This window comes from Trachemys scripta, chromosome 2 (assembly GCF_013100865.1).
Source record: "Trachemys scripta elegans isolate TJP31775 chromosome 2, CAS_Tse_1.0, whole genome shotgun sequence".
Lineage (NCBI taxonomy): Eukaryota > Metazoa > Chordata > Testudines > Emydidae > Trachemys > Trachemys scripta.
In genome coordinates, this window is record NC_048299.1 from 240,909,208 (window position 1) to 240,930,648 (window position 21,441).

The 21,441-nt window shown below is 42.0% G+C and overlaps 1 protein-coding gene across 2 annotated transcripts in view; it reads right to left on the minus strand.

Moving 5' to 3' along the window:
• CDH17 (cadherin 17) overlaps positions 1-21,224 on the minus strand; it is a 42,075-nt gene extending 20,851 nt beyond the window's left edge. For both annotated transcript variants that reach the window (XR_004644781.1, XM_034763287.1), the window contains exons 1-8: positions 21,132-21,224; positions 18,431-18,507; positions 12,959-13,060; positions 11,839-11,976; positions 8,831-8,969; positions 5,178-5,336; positions 3,692-3,891; positions 2,227-2,358 (exon numbers count right to left, since the gene is read on the minus strand). Coding sequence is in view for 1 of the 2 variants with exons in the window: in XM_034763287.1 (XP_034619178.1) it covers positions 2,227-2,358; positions 3,692-3,891; positions 5,178-5,336; positions 8,831-8,969; positions 11,839-11,976; positions 12,959-13,060; positions 18,431-18,481 (921 nt within the window). In the remaining variant the exon portion in view is untranslated. The remainder of the gene's footprint in view (positions 1-2,226; positions 2,359-3,691; positions 3,892-5,177; positions 5,337-8,830; positions 8,970-11,838; positions 11,977-12,958; positions 13,061-18,430; positions 18,508-21,131) is intronic.
• Positions 21,225-21,441: the final 217 nt, after the last annotated feature.

The following is a 21,441-nucleotide window of genomic DNA, read 5'->3' on the forward strand; positions in this document are numbered from 1 at the left end:
TAGTAAGGAATTTAAGAATGTGCCTAACTTTAAGCATATGATTAGTCGCATAGAAGTGTTTAAAGTTAGGCACCTGCTTATGTTCTTTGCAGAATTAGGGCCTATAACTGTATTCTTTCCTGGAAATACTTATTCTACCTTCAGTGAGAAGTAGGCAAATGATCACGGTTTTATTCATTAAGTCTCTTTTTCATGCCCCTCTTGATGATGCATTGCTGTGAGGTCAGCAAATTCCCAGGCAAATGCTGACTGTACAGTTAGAGAAAACAAACTGAGAAATGTTATGGAAGGTACCATTTTTAAAATTAAACACAAAACACAAAATGGTGATGGAGATCAAATCCCTTTAGATATGCTGACTGGTCACTATGTAGTATTTTAGCAATTCTTTCAACACCACAAGAAGGGAGATTTATAGCCTGAAAGCTTATAAATTATACAATGTATTTATTGCCCCATAAAAAGCATGGCATTATTTTCCTTGTCCAGCAATTCTTTTTCATAAAGAGAATATGTTTAATACCAAAATAGACTCACTTTAATTCAATGATGACCCCTAATGTCAGCATCGCAGACTATTCCTGGGGCTAAGTTAAAATGCAGCTCTTCAATTTTGTATTTGTTCAAGATGACAGGCTAGATCCTGTCATCATGGGTATGTCTACACTGCCATTAAAAACCCCTGGCTGGCCTGTACCAGCTGACTCAGGCTCACGAGACTCAGGCTAAGGGGCCGTTTAATTGCAGCGTAGATCGGGCTGGAGCCTGGGTTCAAGGACCCTGTGAGGTGGGAGGGTCCCAGAGCTCAGGCTGCAGCCCAAGCCCAACCATCTACACTGCAATTAAACATCCCTTAGCCCGAGTCAACAGGCACAGGCCAGCCATGGGTTTTTAACTGCAGTTAAAAACTTCATGTCTTCAGTTCCAGTCACAGGCACCAACTTTCCACTTTCCCCGCTCCACCCTGAGGCCCCACCCCCACTCGGCCCCTTCCCCCAAAGCTCCACTCTCACTCCACCTCTTCCAGCCCCAGCTCCTCCCCATCCCTTCCAGCACCTCCCACCCGCCACGGAACAACTGATTGGCGGTGAGTAGGAGGCGCTGCGAGGGAGGGGGAGGAGCTGATCAGCGGGGCCCACCAAACAGCTGATCGGCAGGTGGCTGGTGGGTGCTCTATTTTTTTCCAGGGGTGTTCCAGCCCTGGAGCATCCCTGGAGTCAGCGCCTATGATTCCAGTCCACCAGCACAAAACAGTCATAAGGCTGGTGCATATAGCTGTCTCATTATTCCCCAGCATGGGGGAAACCCCAGGTGGTGTCAGGCCAGCATAGCAGCTCCTGTGCCCAAACCCCCTTTCCCACTCTCCTCTCAAGCGTAGGACCTATGGGCCGAGACAAGGGGGCTTAGCCAAAGGGCTGCTGCACTCTAGTGAACCCCAGCTGCTAGACAGACCTCTTAAAGCCACTGACAACTGGCACAACTTGGAGCAGCCCTGGAATTACAGTTGCTGTTCAAATTTAAAGTGTTCTTTGTATGAACACTTGCTTTTAATTAGTGAGGCACACACATGTGTGTGCTGTTAAATCTTAGCCCTAGCTGATGTAGGCTACACAGAATATACATGACTAATTTCTTTCCTCTTTGTGGAAAGAACCTGTAGGAATGTATCTGAAGAGAGAGGGAGAGTCTGATAACATCTGTTGTTGGGTAAACTCTTCATCATCTTTACAGTAAGTTCATTTCTTTTGTTTTGCCTATTGTGAAGAGATGCCTCCCCACCCCACCTCTTGGAGAAGAAAGGCAGGAAGACTTGAGAGAGCTAAGAATTCCACCCACCAGCAAAGCCACAGTCCGCCACTCGATCAGGTATTATAACACTGTCTCTGTACATAGCACATGTTCTGTGCAATTCAGGATAGGCTGTGAAAACTGCAATAACTACAGAACTCGTGTTGCTTTAGAAAGAAATATTATAAAGTGCTGAATTAATGGCTGTTGGGTGGATGAATGTAGTGTGGTGTGATGGGCATGCCTGCTGGTAAATTGCCTGAGAGTCCATGTCTATCAAGTCACTCAAATTCATCCAGAAACCACATCAAATTAAACATATCTATCCTCTTTCTCCTCCCTCTCCCACCACTAACTCTCCTACATTTACATGCCCAGCCACTATTGAGTCTCAGACTTGGGGCTACTGCATCAGTCAGGTTTCTCATGTTTACTTACCAATTCTTTTTCTTCCCTATCCAAAGGTTCAGTCACATAAATCGTCCCATTCTGATCAATCGTAAATGGGAACCTGGGTAGCCTCTCCTTTTGCAAAAGGTCATATTTTGCACCTGGCTCATTCCAGTGCACCTAAAATCCCCAAAATGAGTTAAGACAAAGCATTAAAAGCGTGGACTGAGATGTGACTGGTTGAAGCGCTGGAAATGAAAAGGAAAAGATAGATTTTCTGTTTTGCACATTATTTTATTTTAGGTCATAAACCTAACCATTTGGCAGGCCTTGGAACTGGGACTCCGAGGCCCAGATGATGGTCCCAGCTCTGCCACTGGTCTGCTGAATGACCTTGGACAAGTCACTCTCTTTGCCTCAGTTTCCTTATCTGTAAAATGTGGATAATAACACTTACCTCCTTTTAAAAGCACTTTGAGATCTACAAATGAAAAGTGCTGTGTAAGAACAATGTATATTATTACAGTATTGTAATGGCATCATGCTAATTTACAGCATCTTTTTGTACCAGCCAACTTCTGTGTTTTTCCTCTTCAGCTTTAGTCACCTAAGCAGTTTGGTTTCACAGATGGAAATGTAGAGTGGCAAGTCAAATCTTGGAGGGGGGGCGGGAGAGGTGATACACATAAAATTGTCTGCCTGATCTGGCACATAGTCTGACCTCCCAGGGACTTTAGGGGCTGAACCACTACTGTTTCCTCATGGAGGGGGTGAGGGTGGGTGAGCATAACCAACCCTGCAACTGAAGAAGTTGGAGAATATTCCCTAAGGGGAACTTGAGAGAGTTTTCCTCCCTGCTGGGCACCCTCCCATGGTTTGTCTGTGAGAGAGGCAATCAAGCCCTACATTTGCTATTCCCGGTGGTAGTACCTAATACTACTACTATTTTTCCCAACTGCTGTATTCCCCATCTGTAAAAATTCTCCCTGCATTCTTTAAAAGACTAATTCTCTATTACATCAATGAGCTCTTGCTTTTGTAATTCATATTGTGCCAAACAGCCTTGGAATGAGTATTCTTTCTGTTCCTTTGAGTTTTCTATACATCAGCAGAATTCCTTATGCATTGCCTGCAGTTCATAGAATATACCAAGACTAGCACTTTCTGTAAGCTTGAGTGGGAAAATCCTTGTGTCACTGTAACATTGATATTGCTCTGGGCTGTACCTTAATCATCTCCCTAGCATCCATTTCATAATAAGGATCTTATAGGGAAATCGACACTAACGCCCTCTTCCAGTTTATGTAAAATATGCCCAAGGGGCCAAATCTTGAAATCCATATTCCATTTTTACTCAGTCCTTCCTCAGTCTAAACTCCTATGGACTGCAATATCCAACATGGAAGATGTACCAAAGTCTTGATAACTGGAAGAAGTTCCTGCAGCTGGCAGGGAACATTTAAGGCTTGTAGATGCACTGACATTAGTCATTTCTGTGATTTCTAGATCCTACCTGCATGATAGAGATGGGATGAGGCTCAGTAGAGTTTTCTTTGATAGATACTTTCGGAGGTGCCTTCCAAAGGTTCTCCTTCACAGTTATTTCCACGTCTGTGTTACTGGTTAAAGCGTTCTCTGACATTCCTGCCAAATCCTTCACTGTGACAACAAGGGTGAACATAGCCTGCGTTTGGGGATTTAATAAATGAGAACCTAGAGAACAAAGCAAAGAGACATGAGAGAAACTTAGCAAAAGCTCTGTTACTGGTTCATTGTTTAGCTGCAGAGAAATCCCAACCTCTGCTTTGTATGCGTCCATTGCTTTTACAACTGTTAGTCTAGGCTTCTCTTCATGAACTTAAAGATGATCCTCTGTGTTGGAACTTGGGAAACAGGAGAAAGTGGCATTCCAAGAGAGGCAATGGGTATTAACTAGTACAGGTAATGGTTTAGAATCTGATCAAACTCCCATTGAAGTCAGTGGAAGTCATTCCATTGATTTCACTTGGAGTTGAATAAGACTCTTAGGCTACGTCCTCACTACAGGGGGGGAGTCGATTTAAGATACGCAAATTCAGCTACGCAAATAGTGTAGCTGAATTCAACGTATCAGAGCCGACTTACCCCGCTGTGAGGGATGGCGGCAAATCGACTTCTGTGGCTCCCCCGTCGACGGCGCTTACTCCTACCTCCGCTGGTGGAGTAGAAGCGTCAATTCGGGGATCGATTGTCGCATCCCGACGAGACGCGATAATTCGATCCCCGAGAGATCGATTTCTACCCGCCAATTCAGGCGGGTAGTGTAGACCTGCCCTTAGCCTGCTACATTGCTTCAATTTCCTGAAAAAGTTGAGAACTACAGTTTTAAGAGATACGCTCTCAGAAAAAAAAAATTAAAAATCAAATGCAGAGTTGCATAGTTGGAAATACACCTGTTCATGACAAATTCTTAAACTAGTACTGTTTCCAGCATATTTAGATTGTAATCTCATTAAGGCACGGACCATCTCTTTGTTCTGTGTTTGTACAGCACCTAGCACAATGGGGTCCCAGACACTACCAAAATAAAAAATAATTAATAATAGCAATAACAGCAAATGAGACTATAGTTCCGTAAATAGCTCCCGTTGACTTCAGTTGGAATCACAAATCCTCCATACCTCTCAGTATCAGGGCAGGCCTTTAATAAATATGTCCCATGGGCTAACTTTATTCTGGGGATTGGTTGGAAAGGAGTTTTCTTCTTTTATCTTGATTCAAGTCCCTCTTAGACCCACTCCTTCCACAATGATCACAAGAAGAGGCTTAAATAAATAGCTAAGGAAAACCCCTCCTAAATTATCTCTCTTCTGGGATTCCCTGTGCTCTCTGTTTTTAGTCTATAGACTCTTCAAATCAGGAAGTAACTGTTGTTATTATTTTGCGTCACATACTGCATGGAACTTGTGGTCGGTGCTTAACATACAAACAATAACAATACTAATGGTAATTTTACATACCAAGCTCACTTGTTGAGATTGCTCCAGTTACGTTATCAATCTGAAAAAGCATCTGCTTATAAGGGTCGGGGAAATGGTGGAGAATGTTGTAAAACAGCTGTGCATTGGGAGTTGTAGGATCATCACGGTCAGTGGCATTGACATACAGGAAGGGTTTGCCTGTTTGGATATAGAAGAAAAGCCAGTAGAGAATGGAGAAAGGGCCTTGATTCTCTAATCCATACATGTGCAGCTCAGGTGTGGTGGAGAGGAGGAGACCCACAGGGATGTGCTTGCCAGCTCCCTGATTCAGGACCTCACATGCCCTGTACAAGTTAGGGTTGCCCAGAGCAGCCTTAATTTACATCATTGGCATAAGTAAGGTCCCTCTGTGAACCTTGCCCCCCTGACACGCCCCTGACATGCTGCCGCTTTTCCCTTACACAAGGTGGGGACTGGCTGATGCAGGGTGTGGCAGTGCAATCTCAGCCAGCTTTCCACCTGCACAGAGTTCCTTGGGAAGGTGGGATTCTCTGACAACTCTCTTTGGTTAGTTGAGGGCCACATTGTGGTGCTTCTGCAAATAATCCATCACAGAGTGTATAGAGAACATGCAACACTGTCACTGCATTTAGAATTGTTACCATTAAAGAGGCTGCTCTACACTAGAGCTGGTCGCAAGTTGGGATTTTGGTTTCATGGGAAATGTTGACATAGCAAAATTTGGTTTTGTTCCAGAACAAAAAGAAATACTTCTGAAATTTCCTGCAAAATGGCAATTAAAAAAAATCATTTGGGAAAATGTAATTTGGGAAAAATTTCACATCACAATGAAATGTCTTTTGAAATGTCTTTTTTCCATTTCTACATATTTATTATTTGTACATTATTTAATGACATGTCAGTGGTAATAGTGCATAGTATGACATCCCATAACATACCCAATCATGTCCTAATATAACATGTCGTCTTTTTTTTTTAATTAAGGGCAGATGCTACTTAGTACAGATTGAAACATTTTAGTTTATTTTTGATCAAAGTGTCTCCTACTTGTAACAAAACATAACATAAGAACAGCCGTACTGGGCTAGACCAATGGTCCATTTAACCCAGCATCCTGTCTTCTGACAGTGGACAGTGCCAGGTGCTTCACAGAGAATGAACAGAGCAGGGCAATTGTTGAGTGATCCATCCCCTGTCATCCAGCCCCAGCTCCAGAGGCTTAGGGACACCCAAAGCATGGGGTTATGTCCCTGACCATTTTGGCTGATAGCCATTGATTGACCTATCCTCCTTGATGTTATCTAATTCTTTTTTGAACCCACTTATATTTTGGCCTTCACAACATTCCCTAGCAACAAATTCCACAGGTTGACTGTATGCTGTGTAAAGAAGTACTTTCTTGTTTGTTTTAACCTGCTGCTTATTCATTTCATTGGGTGACCCGTGCTTCTTGCAGTATGTTAAAGAGTAAATAACACTTCCTTATTTACTTTCTCCACACCATCCGTGATTTGATAGACCTCTATCATATCCCCCCTTAGTCGTCTCTTTTCTAAGATGAACAGTCCCAGTCTTTTTAATTTCTCCTCATATTGAAGCAGTTCCATTCCCTTTATCATTTTTGTTGCCTTTCTCTGTACATTTTCCAATTCTAATATATCTTCTTTGAGATGTGGTGAACAGAACTGCATGCAGTATTCAAGATGTGGGTGCACCATGGATTTATATAGTGGCATTAAGATATTTTCTGTTTTATTATCTATCCCTTTCCTAATGGTTATTAACATTCTATTCACTCTTTTGACTGCCACTGTACACTGAGCAGATGTTTTCAGAGAACTATCCACGATGACTCCAAGATCTCTTTCTTGGAGCTAATTTAGACCCCAACATCTTATATGTATAGTTGGGATTATGTTTTCCAATGTGCATTAGTTTGCATTTATTAACATTGATTTTCACCTGTATTTTGTTGCCCAGTCACCCAGCTGTGTGATAACCCTTTGTAATGCTTCGCAGTCAGTTTTAGACTTAACTGTATTGAGTAATTTTGTATCATCTGCAAACTTTGTCACTGTTTACCTCTGTTTACAAAACAATTTGACCCTTTTCACTACAATACAAACAACAGACACTTTTAATTTTTTCAGTCTGTGTTATGTAGCAGTTGCCATAATTTTTTAAAAATAAAATATTTGACTATTATATTGTCAAAATATGACATGAAAATATATGATGTCATATTATGCACTATTACCACTGACATTCATTAAATAATGTAAAAATAATTTTAAAATGAAAAACATAAAATAAAGTTCAAAATAAAAATTTCATTTTGAAACTACATTTTTTAATTTTTCCAAAACAATTTTTTTTTTTCAAATGAAAAAATTTTGCTTTGGGAAACATTTTTCTTGCAGGAAATTTCATTGAATTTGATATGATTTTATGAAAATTTTCAGTTCAATCAAAATAGCATTTTCTGATGGAAAAATGGTTGAACAAAAATTTTCAGACATGCTATATAATAGACCTTCTTGGTGAAAAGCATAATGTGGAACATTAAGAGATAGTGGAGAGTATATCGAAGCATGGAACTGTGAACAAACTTTTAAACTTTAATTGTTGATCCATTCAACCAATAAAAAACTCTATCACCTGGATGAACTGCAAATATACTCAAGAACTATTGCATTTCTTTCTTGCCTGCTCGAACCACAGATTCCTATACTTTACTAAAAGCTCCTTTTTTGTTCCATGATCTGAGGGCATGTCTACACTTACCTCCGAAGTGATCGATCCAGCAGGGGTTGATTTATCGCGTCTAGTGAAGACGCGATAAATCGACCGCCAAGCGCTCTCCTGTCGACTCCGGTACTCCACCGGAGCGAGAAGCATAGGTGGAGTCGACGGGGGAGCGTCAGCAGTCAATCTACCGCAGTGAAGACGCCGCAGGAAGTAGATCTAAGTACATCGACTTCAGCTACATTATTCACATAGCTGAAGTTGCGTAACTTAGATCGATTCCCCCCAATCTGCCCATTGTAGACCAGGCCATAGTGTTAATAGCTGGTTATATCTCTTTTTTCATTCTCTTGGCTCTTATCACTGTTTTCCATACCTTTATGACTTCTAAATTGGTTTACTGCAATCTACAATACAAAACTACTTGGAAATTACTGATGGTGCAGCCCACTTTCTGGGCAGAGTTTTGCCACAGGAAATATAAAGCACCAATTATCTAACAAATCTAGTGGCATCTTTTTTCCCCCCTCTATGGTGATCTATAAAGACCTAAATAATTTAGATCCCTTGTAACACCTACTTTCAGTGTGATCTTGGGCATGTTTTTTAACTTCTTTTAGCTTCAGCTTCTGTCTGCAGTGCACAATGGGGATAGTGATATTTACTTACTAAATAATGTTTGTAATATGGTAAGTTCTGTGAAACATTTCAGCTGTGATAGACACACATCACTCTGTTTACCTATGTGCTATTTGTATTATATTGTACCCAGTCATGTCTTTAGTTTGTCACATCCTTTTTGACAAGGTGCTATTCTTTGTTTAGCATTTTCAATCTACTATATTGCACATCCTCATTAAATTGCACAGTATACATTTTAAATAGTAACAATAATAATATTAATTATTAATGATAATGGCCTTTACCTGGACGGGAATTCTGCCATACTGCTCCAAAGTATTTTGACTTCTCAAACTTTGGTGGGTTGTCATTAATATCCTGAACATTGATAGTAATAGAGTAGGGACCTTTCTCTTTCTGTCCTGTTACATTCAGAGCCTCCACCTAATATTGAAAAGCAAAAGAAATGGCCAGGAAAGATTTTCACTAAGTGAGTTGGAAAATTCAGCATGTTAAAGCTGAAGAGTAAAAATGGTCTGAACCTGATCATTTTCATGTGAAGATGAAACTATATAACAGTCATGACAGCAACTGCTGAGACACACTCAATAAATCTTGGTACCACCTCATTTCAAAGTGAGTTTCACTGGAATGGAGCATCATTAGCATACACCCTTATTATAGTTGTTTTATTTTAAGCTTCATTAGTCGTGACACTGTTCATCGGATGATTTTCATTGCACAGTATACAAACATTATAAAGTAGCCCCTGATGTTAGTGACCTGTTTCAGTAGCAGTCTGATCTTCATGGTGGAGACCAGGTAGGTCTTAGGTCTGGAAGGTGCTGGACCAGGGCAGAGTGCTCAGCACCTTTCAGGAGCGACTCCTTAATGCTTTCCCTCTTCATATAGAAATTGATGTTTTCCATACCACAACGACAAAAGCATGAGTATGTGTCTGCGTGAGTATGCTATTCTACAAGTGGCCAGAAAAAGTAAACTGAGCCACAGGGTCAGTCTAAGGAATTAGCCACAGCACAGTGTGTTAGCAGAGCTGTCCAGGGATTTTCCTTTGCATAAACATTTTTGAGATTTTGGCATTTTTGGGGGTGGGGCGGGGCGGGTTTGGGAGGGGAGAGGTTCATTCTGAAAAATCTCAAAAACAAATTGTGGAAAGGAGACTGGAAAAATTCCACTGTGGTAGAACCAAAGCAGAATGTTTTGGCTTGTCAGCTGCCTGCCTGGTTTTTAAAAAAGCAAACTGAAAAAAAAAATTCCCTCATGTGGCATCAGTCTGACACCCACATTAGTCATTGACTAAATTGGAAACTTATGTCCCCAGCACAGACTTTTGCCACTTGAGCTAACAGAGTAATTGATAGCAAAGTAGGTTGTCATTCTCTCTATAAGCCAGCACTGGAGAGGGATGAGACAACACTTTGCCAGAGGGTTTCACAGATATTTGCTTATAGCAGAGGAATGGTGAGACTCAGGAACCTTTGGTTCCATTCCAGGCTCTGGAGGAGAGTGTGCTCTTGTGGATGCAGAATCTCTTCTGCCTGTTTTCCCCAAGCTTTCCCCCTTCTGCCCCATACCCTCCAACCTGTACCTATCCCAGTCTTGTCTTTTCTCCAGCCCTGCCTCTTTGTCCAAGTCCCATTCTCCCTGACTCCCCAGTCCCAGTCTCCACTCTTCAGACTTCTCGTCCCAGTCCAAATTTCCTTGCCTGTCCATTCTTAATCTTCCCCCTCCATGATCCATGTGTAAGTTTCAGTCTCCCCTACCTACTCCCAATATCTCCCTCTCCCTACTCACAGTCTCCTCCCTCAGGCAGTCCCAGTTCCTCATCTGATCTGTCTCTCCTGACATACTTCCTCCCAGTCCCAATGTCCCTCCCCAGGCTCCTCATCTAATCTCAGTCTCCCCCACATTCTCTCCTTGGCCCCTAGACCCAGACTCTTTTGCTCAGATAGTCCCAGTTCTCCTCTTGCGCCCAGCTTCTTGTGAGATCTGTCTCCCTTTGCCCCACTTTCCCCCAAAATTTGTTCCTAGTCCCAGTCTCCTTGCCCAACCAGTCACAGCCTCCCCTTCCAACTTTTCCAGCCTCTCCACCCAGCTCCCAGTCCCAGTCTCTTCGCCCAACCAGTCTCAGTCTCCCCCTAACTCCCTGTCCCAGTTTCTCTCCCCATCTCCAGTCCCAGTCTTATCAGACTCCTTGGCCCAATCTATTCCATTCACCCCTCCCCCACAATCCAGCTCCTTTCCCCTTTGTATTCAAATTAAACAGCTTCCTCCTCCATGCTGCCTGGATTCCAGGGGCTCAATGAGAGGACAAGAAAGACAGGCTCCCTGCTGTGAGTTCTGGTGCCTGGCCCCACCCTGCCCTAGAGCAGTAATTACAGGGAAATTACCGGGAAAGTCTGGTTTCACCCCTGTATTGCTGGCCTGGAGCATGTTCAGTCACTCTGGGAGGATGGTGCACGTGGAGTGTGGTCAGCACTAGGAACTGTGAGAGGCTTGAACATGGATGGAATCTTCAGCAATTTTAGCTGCTAAAATGGCAGATGTCTCTACTGAGCATGTGCAAACTGTAACTTTTCAAAGGCTTTTAACTTGTCCAAATTTGGGCAGATTTTCCCGAGGATGACCTAGGGCAAATCTTTGACACAAAAGCTTTCCCCCTGATAAATTTCAAACCCTGCTCCAAAGCATGGGATCACTAGTGCCGTTCAAAGAAAAGGACGCCAGAAATTTTTAACAATTTTTTTCCCTACCCTTGTTCTTGAAAACAGCTGAACCACTCTGGCTGAAATTAAAAAAAAACAAAAAATCAGCCCAGGGCAGACACCCAGGATGAAAAATTTCAACCCAGGTGGTTAAAATTGGACCAAGTTATAAGCCACTGAAGACAGGATCTTATCATGGGAAGTGTCAGGCAGCCATAGTAGTAAGTAGCTCTACCAGGCCTACAGTCATATCTGGATCGTTTATAAAAGGTTTATCCAAGTACAAAGCATTCAGCACACATTTTCAGTGTCCCAACCCCCTCCTCTGATGACAGTAGCCTTCCACTATAAAAACGGAAACAAGCACTCAAATAAATGAATATAACATAGCTAGCTGTCCCCAGGCTGCCAGATGAGGAGAAACGTCTTGGAGTCAAACTCTCTACTGGCAATGAATTAGGTGGCAGCAAACAGGTTGGTAGGAAATGTCAATTGACATGTTAGTTTCAAATTTCGGCAAAAAAGGAGAAAAATTAATAACACTCCCCAACTCTTTTTCAACCTGCTCCATTTCTCATTTATTTCACCTGTAGCCTGTGGATTGCTTTGTTTTCCCTGTCTAGAGACCCGTTGAGATACAGATAGCCGCTAGTTGATGCAATCTCAATGACGCCATCTTTTTCACCAGACAGTCTCAAACTGACAGCAGGTGGCTCAATTGTAAACTAGAGAGGAAAAAAGAAAAGTCAGGGGAAGAGGTTCCTTTTCAGGAATATTTCAGAGAATTTAACTTTCTTAATTCACAATTTTTTAAATTCATTGTCAACATTGCTCCTTGCTAGAATGGGCAAATGATATTCAAACTCATTGGTGTTTTTCCTGTCTTAAATTAGTAGATGAATCATTGTTAACTTTACTTTCCCAGCTCTAGGATGCAGTAAGGGGGAAAGCAGACATCTGTCTAAAACGGAGGCTGATCTGAGTAAAGAAATGGAAAAAACATGACACACTCATCCTCCGTCTATTTGAGTATTGGCTCTGCCATTCATCTTTCACTAGAAACAAAGCTCGTGACAGTTGAAATGACTATCACTGTGGGTAAAAGGAATCTCTAAAGAAAAGGAAATCAGGTAGAATGCAGTTCACAGATTCATAGATTCACAGGCCAAAAGGCCCACTGTGATAATCTAATCTGACCTCTTGTATAACACAGGCCATAGAATTTTCCCCAAATATTTCCTTTTGAACTAGAGCATATCTTTTTAAAAAAACAACCAATCTTGAATTCAAAATCGCCAGTGATGGAGAATCCACCGCCACCCAGGGTAAGTTGTTCCCATGGTTAATTACCCTCACTATCAAAAATGTAGATGTTATTTCCAGTCTGAATTGGTCGTGTTTCAGCTTTCAGACATTGGATCTTGTTACGCCTTTGTCTGATGGACTGAACGTGAACTGCATGTAATTTCTTAAGTTCATTCTCTAGGAATGCTGATTATAGCAACAGACTATTTTAGATTTATCCTCTTGGAACTCATTTGATAGAGGCTGATGCTTTAAATTTTATCAGCAGGCACTAAATTATCAGATAATAAAAGTCAAAGTTTCTATCATAACACATCTTGGGGTTGCTTTTCCTACTGATTTCAGCATGAGCATAGGATGGGTCTTTTGAACAAAGAGCTAACACTCAGAGTTAATGATTACCTGGTATATTACATGAATTCCAATTGTACCTTCTGATACAGAGAAAGTCATGTCTTGCAGAGGTCCACTGGCATACAATTCATTTATACCATGGCACGTAGCCTGTGCAGGAGGGAAGTAGAGGAGATGATCAATATCTTTTCTATGCTAGCTGCAATTCAACAGTGGCCCTAGCATCACTGCAGTATGAAAAAGAAGCTTTTAAAAAAAAAATTTGCACTAAAATAACGTGAAGTGAACAGTGCTGAGAATGGCTGGCTTTTAATGTCAATTTTTAATGTGTTTTTAATTATTTTTAATGCTGGTTTTTAATGTAGATCCATTTTTTTTAAATTGATATCATTTTTTAAAATTCTATTTCAAAACAAATATTTAAATGCTGCCTTTTTCCAAAGTAAATATATTACTTAATTAAATGTCACATGCTCAGCTTGCAAAAGGAACCAATCTGTGTGCACAAAAGGACTGAGGGCTAGACTGAGACCATACATCTAGTCAGAGCTGTAACTAGGCATTTTAGCACCTGGAGTGAGCAAGCATATTTGCGCCCCCTAGAAGCAATGTGTGGCGGGACATGCAGGGTCACCCCTCAGATTTCTGCTTCCGTTTAGCACAGAGGTTTTCAAACTATGGGGCACACCCACCTACGGGGCGCACCTCACAGTTTGAAAATGGTTGCCTCTTGCTAGGAGCCAGCAGATCAGAAGCTGATGGGAGCCACCTGGCCTGCTCAGGCCCCTGGTTCTTCATGCCCGCCCTGCCCTGCTCTCCGAGCCAGCCACCTCTGTATGGGTGGGTGCTCCCCAAGCATGGCGGGCAGCACAGCTCTGAGCTGTGCCCCTGACACACTCCTACCTCTCCCCCACAGAGCCCAGCTGCTATGAGATGCTCCCCAATGGGCTCACTCGCCGCTGCGGAGCAGCAGCAGAACAGGGACAGCAGCTGGTTCAAGAGGCCATCACCAGCCGGCATTGGGCTCCTTCAGCATAAGGAGCCAAGGGCCCAAGTGGGCCGGGCATCTCCCAGTAGCTTCCAATCTGCCAACTCCTGGGAGGAGGTGACAGTTTTCAAACTGTGCTAAATGGAAGGCAAAAATCTTGGGGTGGGGGGATGTCCCCACATACACACATGCACACACATGCACACACACATACTGCCCCATTTTCCCACCCCCTGCACCTTTGCACCCTGAGCAGCTGTCTCACTTGCCCCTCCCCAGTTACAGCCCTGTGTCTAGCCCCCTATAAGGGACAGCAGATACCTGTGCTGCCCTAAGAGCAGCTTACTTTCATTCTGACTGGCATCCTGGAGGCTCTGCCCACTCCTGGCTAACATGCCTGTGGTATCGGGGGTGGGGAGGGGCTGGGGTGCCTGCTCTTCCATCTCCTCCCAGAGTGCTCATGCAGGGAATTGGGGATCAGGGCTTATGCCCCTGACTCCTCTGCTTGTCCATGTAAGGGCAAGTGACAATCTTGCCCAAAATATGTCAGTTGGTTGAACTGAGAGCAGAGCGGGCCAGGGCCTAACAAGTTTCCAAAGGGTGGTTCTTAACTACAAACAGTGAGGAAAAATGATTTTCCAAATGATGACCAATACCCTTCACAGTGTGTGCCTGTGGATTCGGTCACCTGATTTCTGATATTCATATTCTTTTTTTCTTCTTGTTCAAAACTGACTTGTCTTCATGTCACTGGCTGACAAACCTAGATTACAGCCTGTACAGCGATAGTCTTCCCTGTGTACTTCACTACTAAGAACATAATGTAAATACACTGGAGTAGTTATTGTTTTTTTAATGGGATTGACGTTCATTGTAAACATCAGTGTTCCAGCACAACAGTTGTGGTTATGACCAAAGCTCCCTAGGAGTAGACATGCTGTTCGAAGTTTGCTTCCTGCTCTAATATCTTGCTGTGTTATTAAAAACATTAAATAAAACCGGTTTTCTGAAGCAGCTTTTAACATATACACATTAATGTTTCAGTAAGCTCCAAAATTTACAGAACATTTTTAAAAAGTGCTTTTAATGGATTAATAATGTGCAAACATTAAGAATATCCATAGTGCAAGTCATTTCCTTCCCATTAACTTTCTTTTAGTTTTGCCAGGGAAAACACAGAACAACAACTGATCATTGTTAATACAATTTCCTTAATAAAAACATAACACCATGGTAGTTGTTTATATGAAATTACACACAAAAAACTACGTTAAAAGTTACTCAAAAGTTAGGAACTTTAAGAATAAAGGTTGTCTGACAACCATGATTCAACTCCTTTGTGCATATGCATTATGATAGCCTCTAATTAATTTCATGATTACATACTGTTTTTTCCACAGGACCCTGCCTCTTTCAGTGCACTGGCTGGATCTGCTTTGGGGCTGAATCAAGGTTGTATAGGGAAGGTGGCTGTTGTCTGTGGGACTCCCTGACTCATTTGTTGCAGAAGTTGGAAAGTGTGTAGTGAATGAGGCAGAGGATTAGGGTCTCATAATTAAGGCAGTCAAAGGCCACCCTTGAAAATTGGATTCTAGCCCTGCCTCTGCCACACAATTCCCATGTGAGGCTAAACAAGTCATTTAAACCAAACTTTTCACAGGTGGTCACTAATTGCATGTTCATCATTTTCTGGGTGCCCAACTTGAGACTCTGGGGCCTGACTTTCAGAGGTGCTGAGCACTCACAGCTGCAACTGAAGTCAGTGGGAGCTGTGTTTTGATTATATTAAGTACTACGTAATGCTAAGTACTCTGAAAATATAGGTCCTAAGTATCTCAAATTGGACACCCAAAATTAATGGAGACTTTGACCTTAATCTCTCTATGCCTCAGCTTTTCATCTGTAAAGCCACCACACCTCACAGGGGTGTTATGAAAATAAATGAATTAATGTTTGTGAAGCATCAGAGCCATAGAAAAGCCCATGAGAAAATTAATAATTCTGTCTTCAGGGCAGAGTTTGAAGATTGAGGATAAATCAAAATATTGAATAGCTGTTCATTAAGTAGGCACTGGCCATCCTATGCATTGAATGAGGCAGGAAAATAGTACAGATCATGTAATTAAAGATTGCATCATAATGCTACTGGAATAAAATCACTTTTATTCCAGATCATTGTGTCCACATGTGGAATTATACCAGCATAGCTATAGTGGTATAATTATACTGCTGTGTTCTGCTGGTCATTTTCCCTGTGGAGATAAGCCCGATGAGTGAATCTTGTCTGTTGGATGCCTTCCATCATAAATAAGATCCAGTCCTTTGTGGAGAAATTCACAACAGAAATCCAGAGTCACAGGGCTTGAGGCACAAAGGGATTTAGGTGACTAACTGCGGCAGTAGGTGCCTATGTCCAAAATGTAGATCCTTAAAACCCCCGCTCAGCTGCCACCTAACCCTGTAGGCACCTAAAGTAGCTAAGCACCCACATATCTGCCATAATGCCCCACACACACACATCTGGAACTGTCAGTGAGCATGCACACAGCCCCCGGAAATAAGTTCTGACACCAATCTCATACCTCATCCCAGGTGGAATCCTCAGACTAAGTGTTCCCTGCCTATCTTGCCTGCAGGGCCCAATTCCACAGGCATTCTGAGATGTAGGCTCTCAGTTTCATATCCCACTCTTCATGATTTGCTCCCACATCTCCCAGGAGAGCACCCTAACCACTGAGCTATGGGATATTCTGGGGTGGGGCTGTTTCTCTCAATCTCTCCCCTTGAAATTGTTCCACTTTGTATAAATAATTATAGAGTCATTAGAACAAGGACGTGAACTTGTGTCTCCTACAGCCTACATGAGTACCCCAACCCCTAGGCTATAGCACTGGTGTCATGCTCTCTGGCCCACTGAATATTTAATTATTTATACAAAGTGGACCAACGCTGAGCCTAAGTTCCCTTCGTGGATCTAGCCTCTGGGTATTATGCAGCAAAGTGCAGCCGTGTTAAAGACAAGTGTATTCAAAGTACATGCTTCCATACTTACTTTCCAGGGAAAGACTTTATACAAGCTAAAACAGAGGACATGCAAGGCTCAGTACAGTTTACCATGAAGTGCTATTGTGCTGTGCTTCAGGTGAAGTTCAGCTGACATTGGATCCTACTGTGAGAGAATGATGACCATGGAGCTGTCACCTTTACTTACATAGTGTTTGTGCCCTATTGGGCAAGTCGGCTCAGGGAGTTCAGAAGGGCTTTTCAAGAAGTAAGATCCCTCTCAACGAGAGCAAAGGAGGCAGAATCCGGCCTTATAGATTGTAAACTGTTTTTTTTTATTATTATTATTGTTGACCATTGGTTTTGGAGGGATTTTACTTTGTCATGTTTTATAGGTTGATGTGTCTATTCTGAAGGAACAAAGGCTAATATTGTTCAGTCTAACTGTAGGGTTCAAAGTTTAGCTCTTGTATCAAGCAACAGCTATCTCGTCCTGTCAATTAAAACTGCTTTATATGAGCCATAAACATTTCCTAATGCATGAGTATGTTGTGAATCATTATTCATGAACCAACAAGGAAGAGCTGTTTACCTTTTTGGTCTAGTTTCTGTTTGGCAGTTGCTACAATCCTGTACAAACTATAACCGTTGCAGTCCAATTTCAGGAGTTCTATAGGTGCACCAATTGGCAATAAAAATTTGAAGTACAACAAGGAACATAGGATGAGTCTTGCAATCCTATGTTCACACAAGTAATCTACTGAGGACAATGGGATTTATGAGAGTAATGGTTATACTGGTCTCCATATTTGGGGGGGGGGGCATTGTTTTATTATAGGTTTGATCTGACTCTTTTATACTTTATGTTAGTTACAAATGCAGCTTAGAGCCCCAATCCTTCAGCCTTTACACATATCAGTAATTTCATTGACTTCAATGGGCCTGCTCCCATAAATGAGGATTACTCATATGCGTAAAAGTTGAAGGTTTAGGCCATAGATATGAAGTTAAGTAAAATAAATAATAGGTATGATTTAAATGATGTAGCACAGTCTGTCCTAAGCAAATGCATTTATATAGCAGCACAAGTGTAAATTATAATACAGAGCACAGCACTAAACTAGTGTAAAAAGTCATCACTGTTTGATGATGTAGGGTGGAATCATTCTCAAATCTTTATTAATGTGAGGTTCAGCTACAGCAAAGAGAAATATGACACCATGTCTTAATCATTCTCCCTTAGCAGATTTAGTTACTATAGGAGAAGTGTAAGAAGATCTTTTTATTTAAAGCTTGTCACCAAACTGTTTTTTTAAATGACTGACATTAATTGTAATCTTTTGAATAAGGATATGAATGTCCAGGATTTTTATCCACAGTCAGTATTATAAAAATTCTACATAGAATATGTTGCCCATCCTACTTTTATACTGAAATGCCATTTATGAAAGATAATTTAAGGGCCTGGATACATCTGTTGATATTCATAGGTTTTTACCAACTAAACAAAAGAAAAAGCAATCACTCACCAGGTGAAATACCAGGAGATAGAGTACATGAAGTCCACAGAGCTTAACCATCTTGATGATTTCTTTTATTTTGGCTTCTGTGAATGATTATGTAATAGTTTACAATCCATTCATCTTAGTCCATCAGAATTCTCATTCCATATATTTATAAATAAAGGTTTAAGCCAAACTTTTAAAACCTGGGTGCCAAAAGTCAAGCTCCCAAATCCATATATAGGCACTTAAATTAATGCTAAATTAAAGCTTCCTGAATTTCAAAAGAACTGAGCACTCATAGCTCTCAATGACAGCCAGGGCAGTTCAGTGCTCTTACATTCAAGGTTGCTATTCAGGAACCCATCACAAGGAACCCAGCTTTGAAAACTGTGGGCTCAGTTGTGTGTATCACTTCCTGTCATAAACCTAAGGGACTGGTGGAAATGAAATTCCCTTCTCCTCGGGTTAGAACACTTCCACTTAAAGGACTAGACCAATTCTGTAAAGCAGTGCTGACACGCAGTGAAAGTTAATGTTGTAAAAAGTAGTGGTGGCCTCTGCATTGATCATTCATATTGCAGTTGAGCGCTCAGCACCTCAGCATCTTGGCTCTCCCCCATTCCGCAGTACACAACCTTAAGCTACCAAGCCCCAACCACAGGGAGGGAAGAACATATTGTGGAGGCAGAGCCCTCTCTAGATTCCCTGCTTTTAGGGCTTTTCCGTCCCATTTAATTCTTCTGTTTTCTCCTCTACAATTCACAGGAGAAGGCAGTTTCTGGACTTACGCATCGGAACTATATTGCCCAGCACTAGTGCCCAGCACTAGGAAGGCTGTATTTGTTTCCCTGTATACAACTGTGCTACACAAGAGGAGCTTGACTTTGCACTCCCCCACCCACCCATGTGAGCAGGCATTTGTGATATAAGGAATCCCACTGAACTCAGGGTGGCTACTTGCATGGACAAGGCCTAATTGCAGAGGTATAGAAAGAAGAAAACTGCTCTCCAGTGAAACTGCAGGAAGAAGTTAGATAAACAGAAAATTAGCATTTTGCCAGGAAACAGGTTCACATCCCACCCAGTTGTCGATTATCCTGGCAAAGGGGGAAGTGAAGAAGGTGACTCGCTTTTCCATGTGCGGCAAGAGAATCTGGGGTGTGATCTGAGCAGTACTGAAGGAGAAACCCTTGGAGCAGCCAAACCTGGGGAGATGGTTTGATCTGATCTTTATGTTATCTTACTGGAGGAATTCCCTCCCACTTTTTAATAAAGCCAAACTCCAGAAAGAGGATGAGTTTTGACTATACATACCATGGAGACTATGGTAGCAGAGTAGGTTGGCAAAGGTACCCACTCACATGGCAGTTATATACTACCTCGTCCACTTAAACCAGGGATTGGCAACCTTTGGCATGCGGACCATCAGGGAAAGCTGCTGGTGGGCCGGGATGCTTTGTTTACCTGCAGCGTTCGTAGGTTCGGCCGATCGCAGCTCCCACTGGCCGCGGGTCACCGTTCCAGGCCAATAGGGGCTGTGGGAAGAGGGGGCCCGGCCCTCACCACTTCCCGCAGCCCCCATTGGCCTGGAACGGCAAACTGTGGCCAGTGGGGGCTATGATCGTCCGAACCTGTGGACATTGCAGGTAAACAAACTGCCTGGCCTGCCAGCGGCTTTCCCTGATGGGCCACGTGCCAAAAGTTGCCGATCCCTGACTTTAACCTATCCCAGCTTGACTGAGAATTACAGTAATATGAGGGATACATTGGTTTGGTAAATTATAGTTTGGGGAAGGCCTATTTTTCCTCCAAATTTCATATAATTCCTTATCAAACATATTTATAAAACAGGCCACTGTATCAGTTGATAAAACCTAGAACAGAGATTTGATCAATGCTTATTTCTTCATCATAACCTTGCACACTGAGAGGTGGGACCAGTATTTCTCAGGTGGCTAGAGTCTCTTACCAGATCTCTTACACTCTGGCATTCCCAGGGGTCAGAAGCCCCTGAAATGCACAATCCCCTATCGCCCAGGAAACCTCAGAACTCATGAATCCAACTGATCCAACTCAGCTGGTCCAGTATAGAATGCAAAACCGGCTGAGACTTAGAGAAGGGTTTTAGCTAACATACAAGAACAGTATAGGGTTAAGCAGAAGGAGCAATATCTACCTAAGCTCTTTCTAACACACACACAAAAATGGAGAGTTTGACAGCTGAGAGCCAGGCTGAGGGTTGAACTAGTTCATTTCACCCACTTCTCTTTTCCTAACCAGTTTATATATCCCTAATGATCTTCTTTATGGATTCTCTGTCTAAAAACACTTAAAAATGAAATATATATGACTCTAGGGTATCCAATATGCAAATATACAAGCAGTTTTTGGTAATAAATGCTCTGTGAGTATAGTACCTATTTCCAGATGAAGAGATGAAAGTATCTGATTACATGAAAAGTTTAAAAAAAAACATATTTTAAATGCCTGCTTTGTATTTTTTGTTTTAGAGATTTAAGTTTTAAAGTATAAACTACTTTGCCTTGAAGGAGAAAATTGATCTGCATCAGATACAAGCCACTCCTAACACTAGCAATACAGCCTTCCATTTTCCAAGAAAAGGAAAAGCGCAGGCCATCAAGTTGCTAACATCACCAAAAACCCAACTCCCTTGCTTTGGCACTTAAAAAACTACCAAAGAAATGTTAGTTAGAGCACCCCTTACCTTTAGTATGAATATGTTGTTTCCCTCTAAAATATATTTCCCTTTTTGAGGCTTTAGAATCACCTGCTGCAGTTAATGATGTCTCTCTGTGTATCTATGCACAGTTTTTGGTTTCTCAGATTCTCCGTGCAGGTTGGCTCAAACATTAACTACATTGATTACTATTGCTCCATAATGACTAGGTGTGGCATGAAATGGCAGCTATGAAAGGAAGTAGTATAGCCATGAAATAACCTACTCCTCTTTAAGCATTTTTACTTACCTTCAGGATTTCAAACTGAACTCTGCTTTGGAGTAAGAGAGTAAGGAG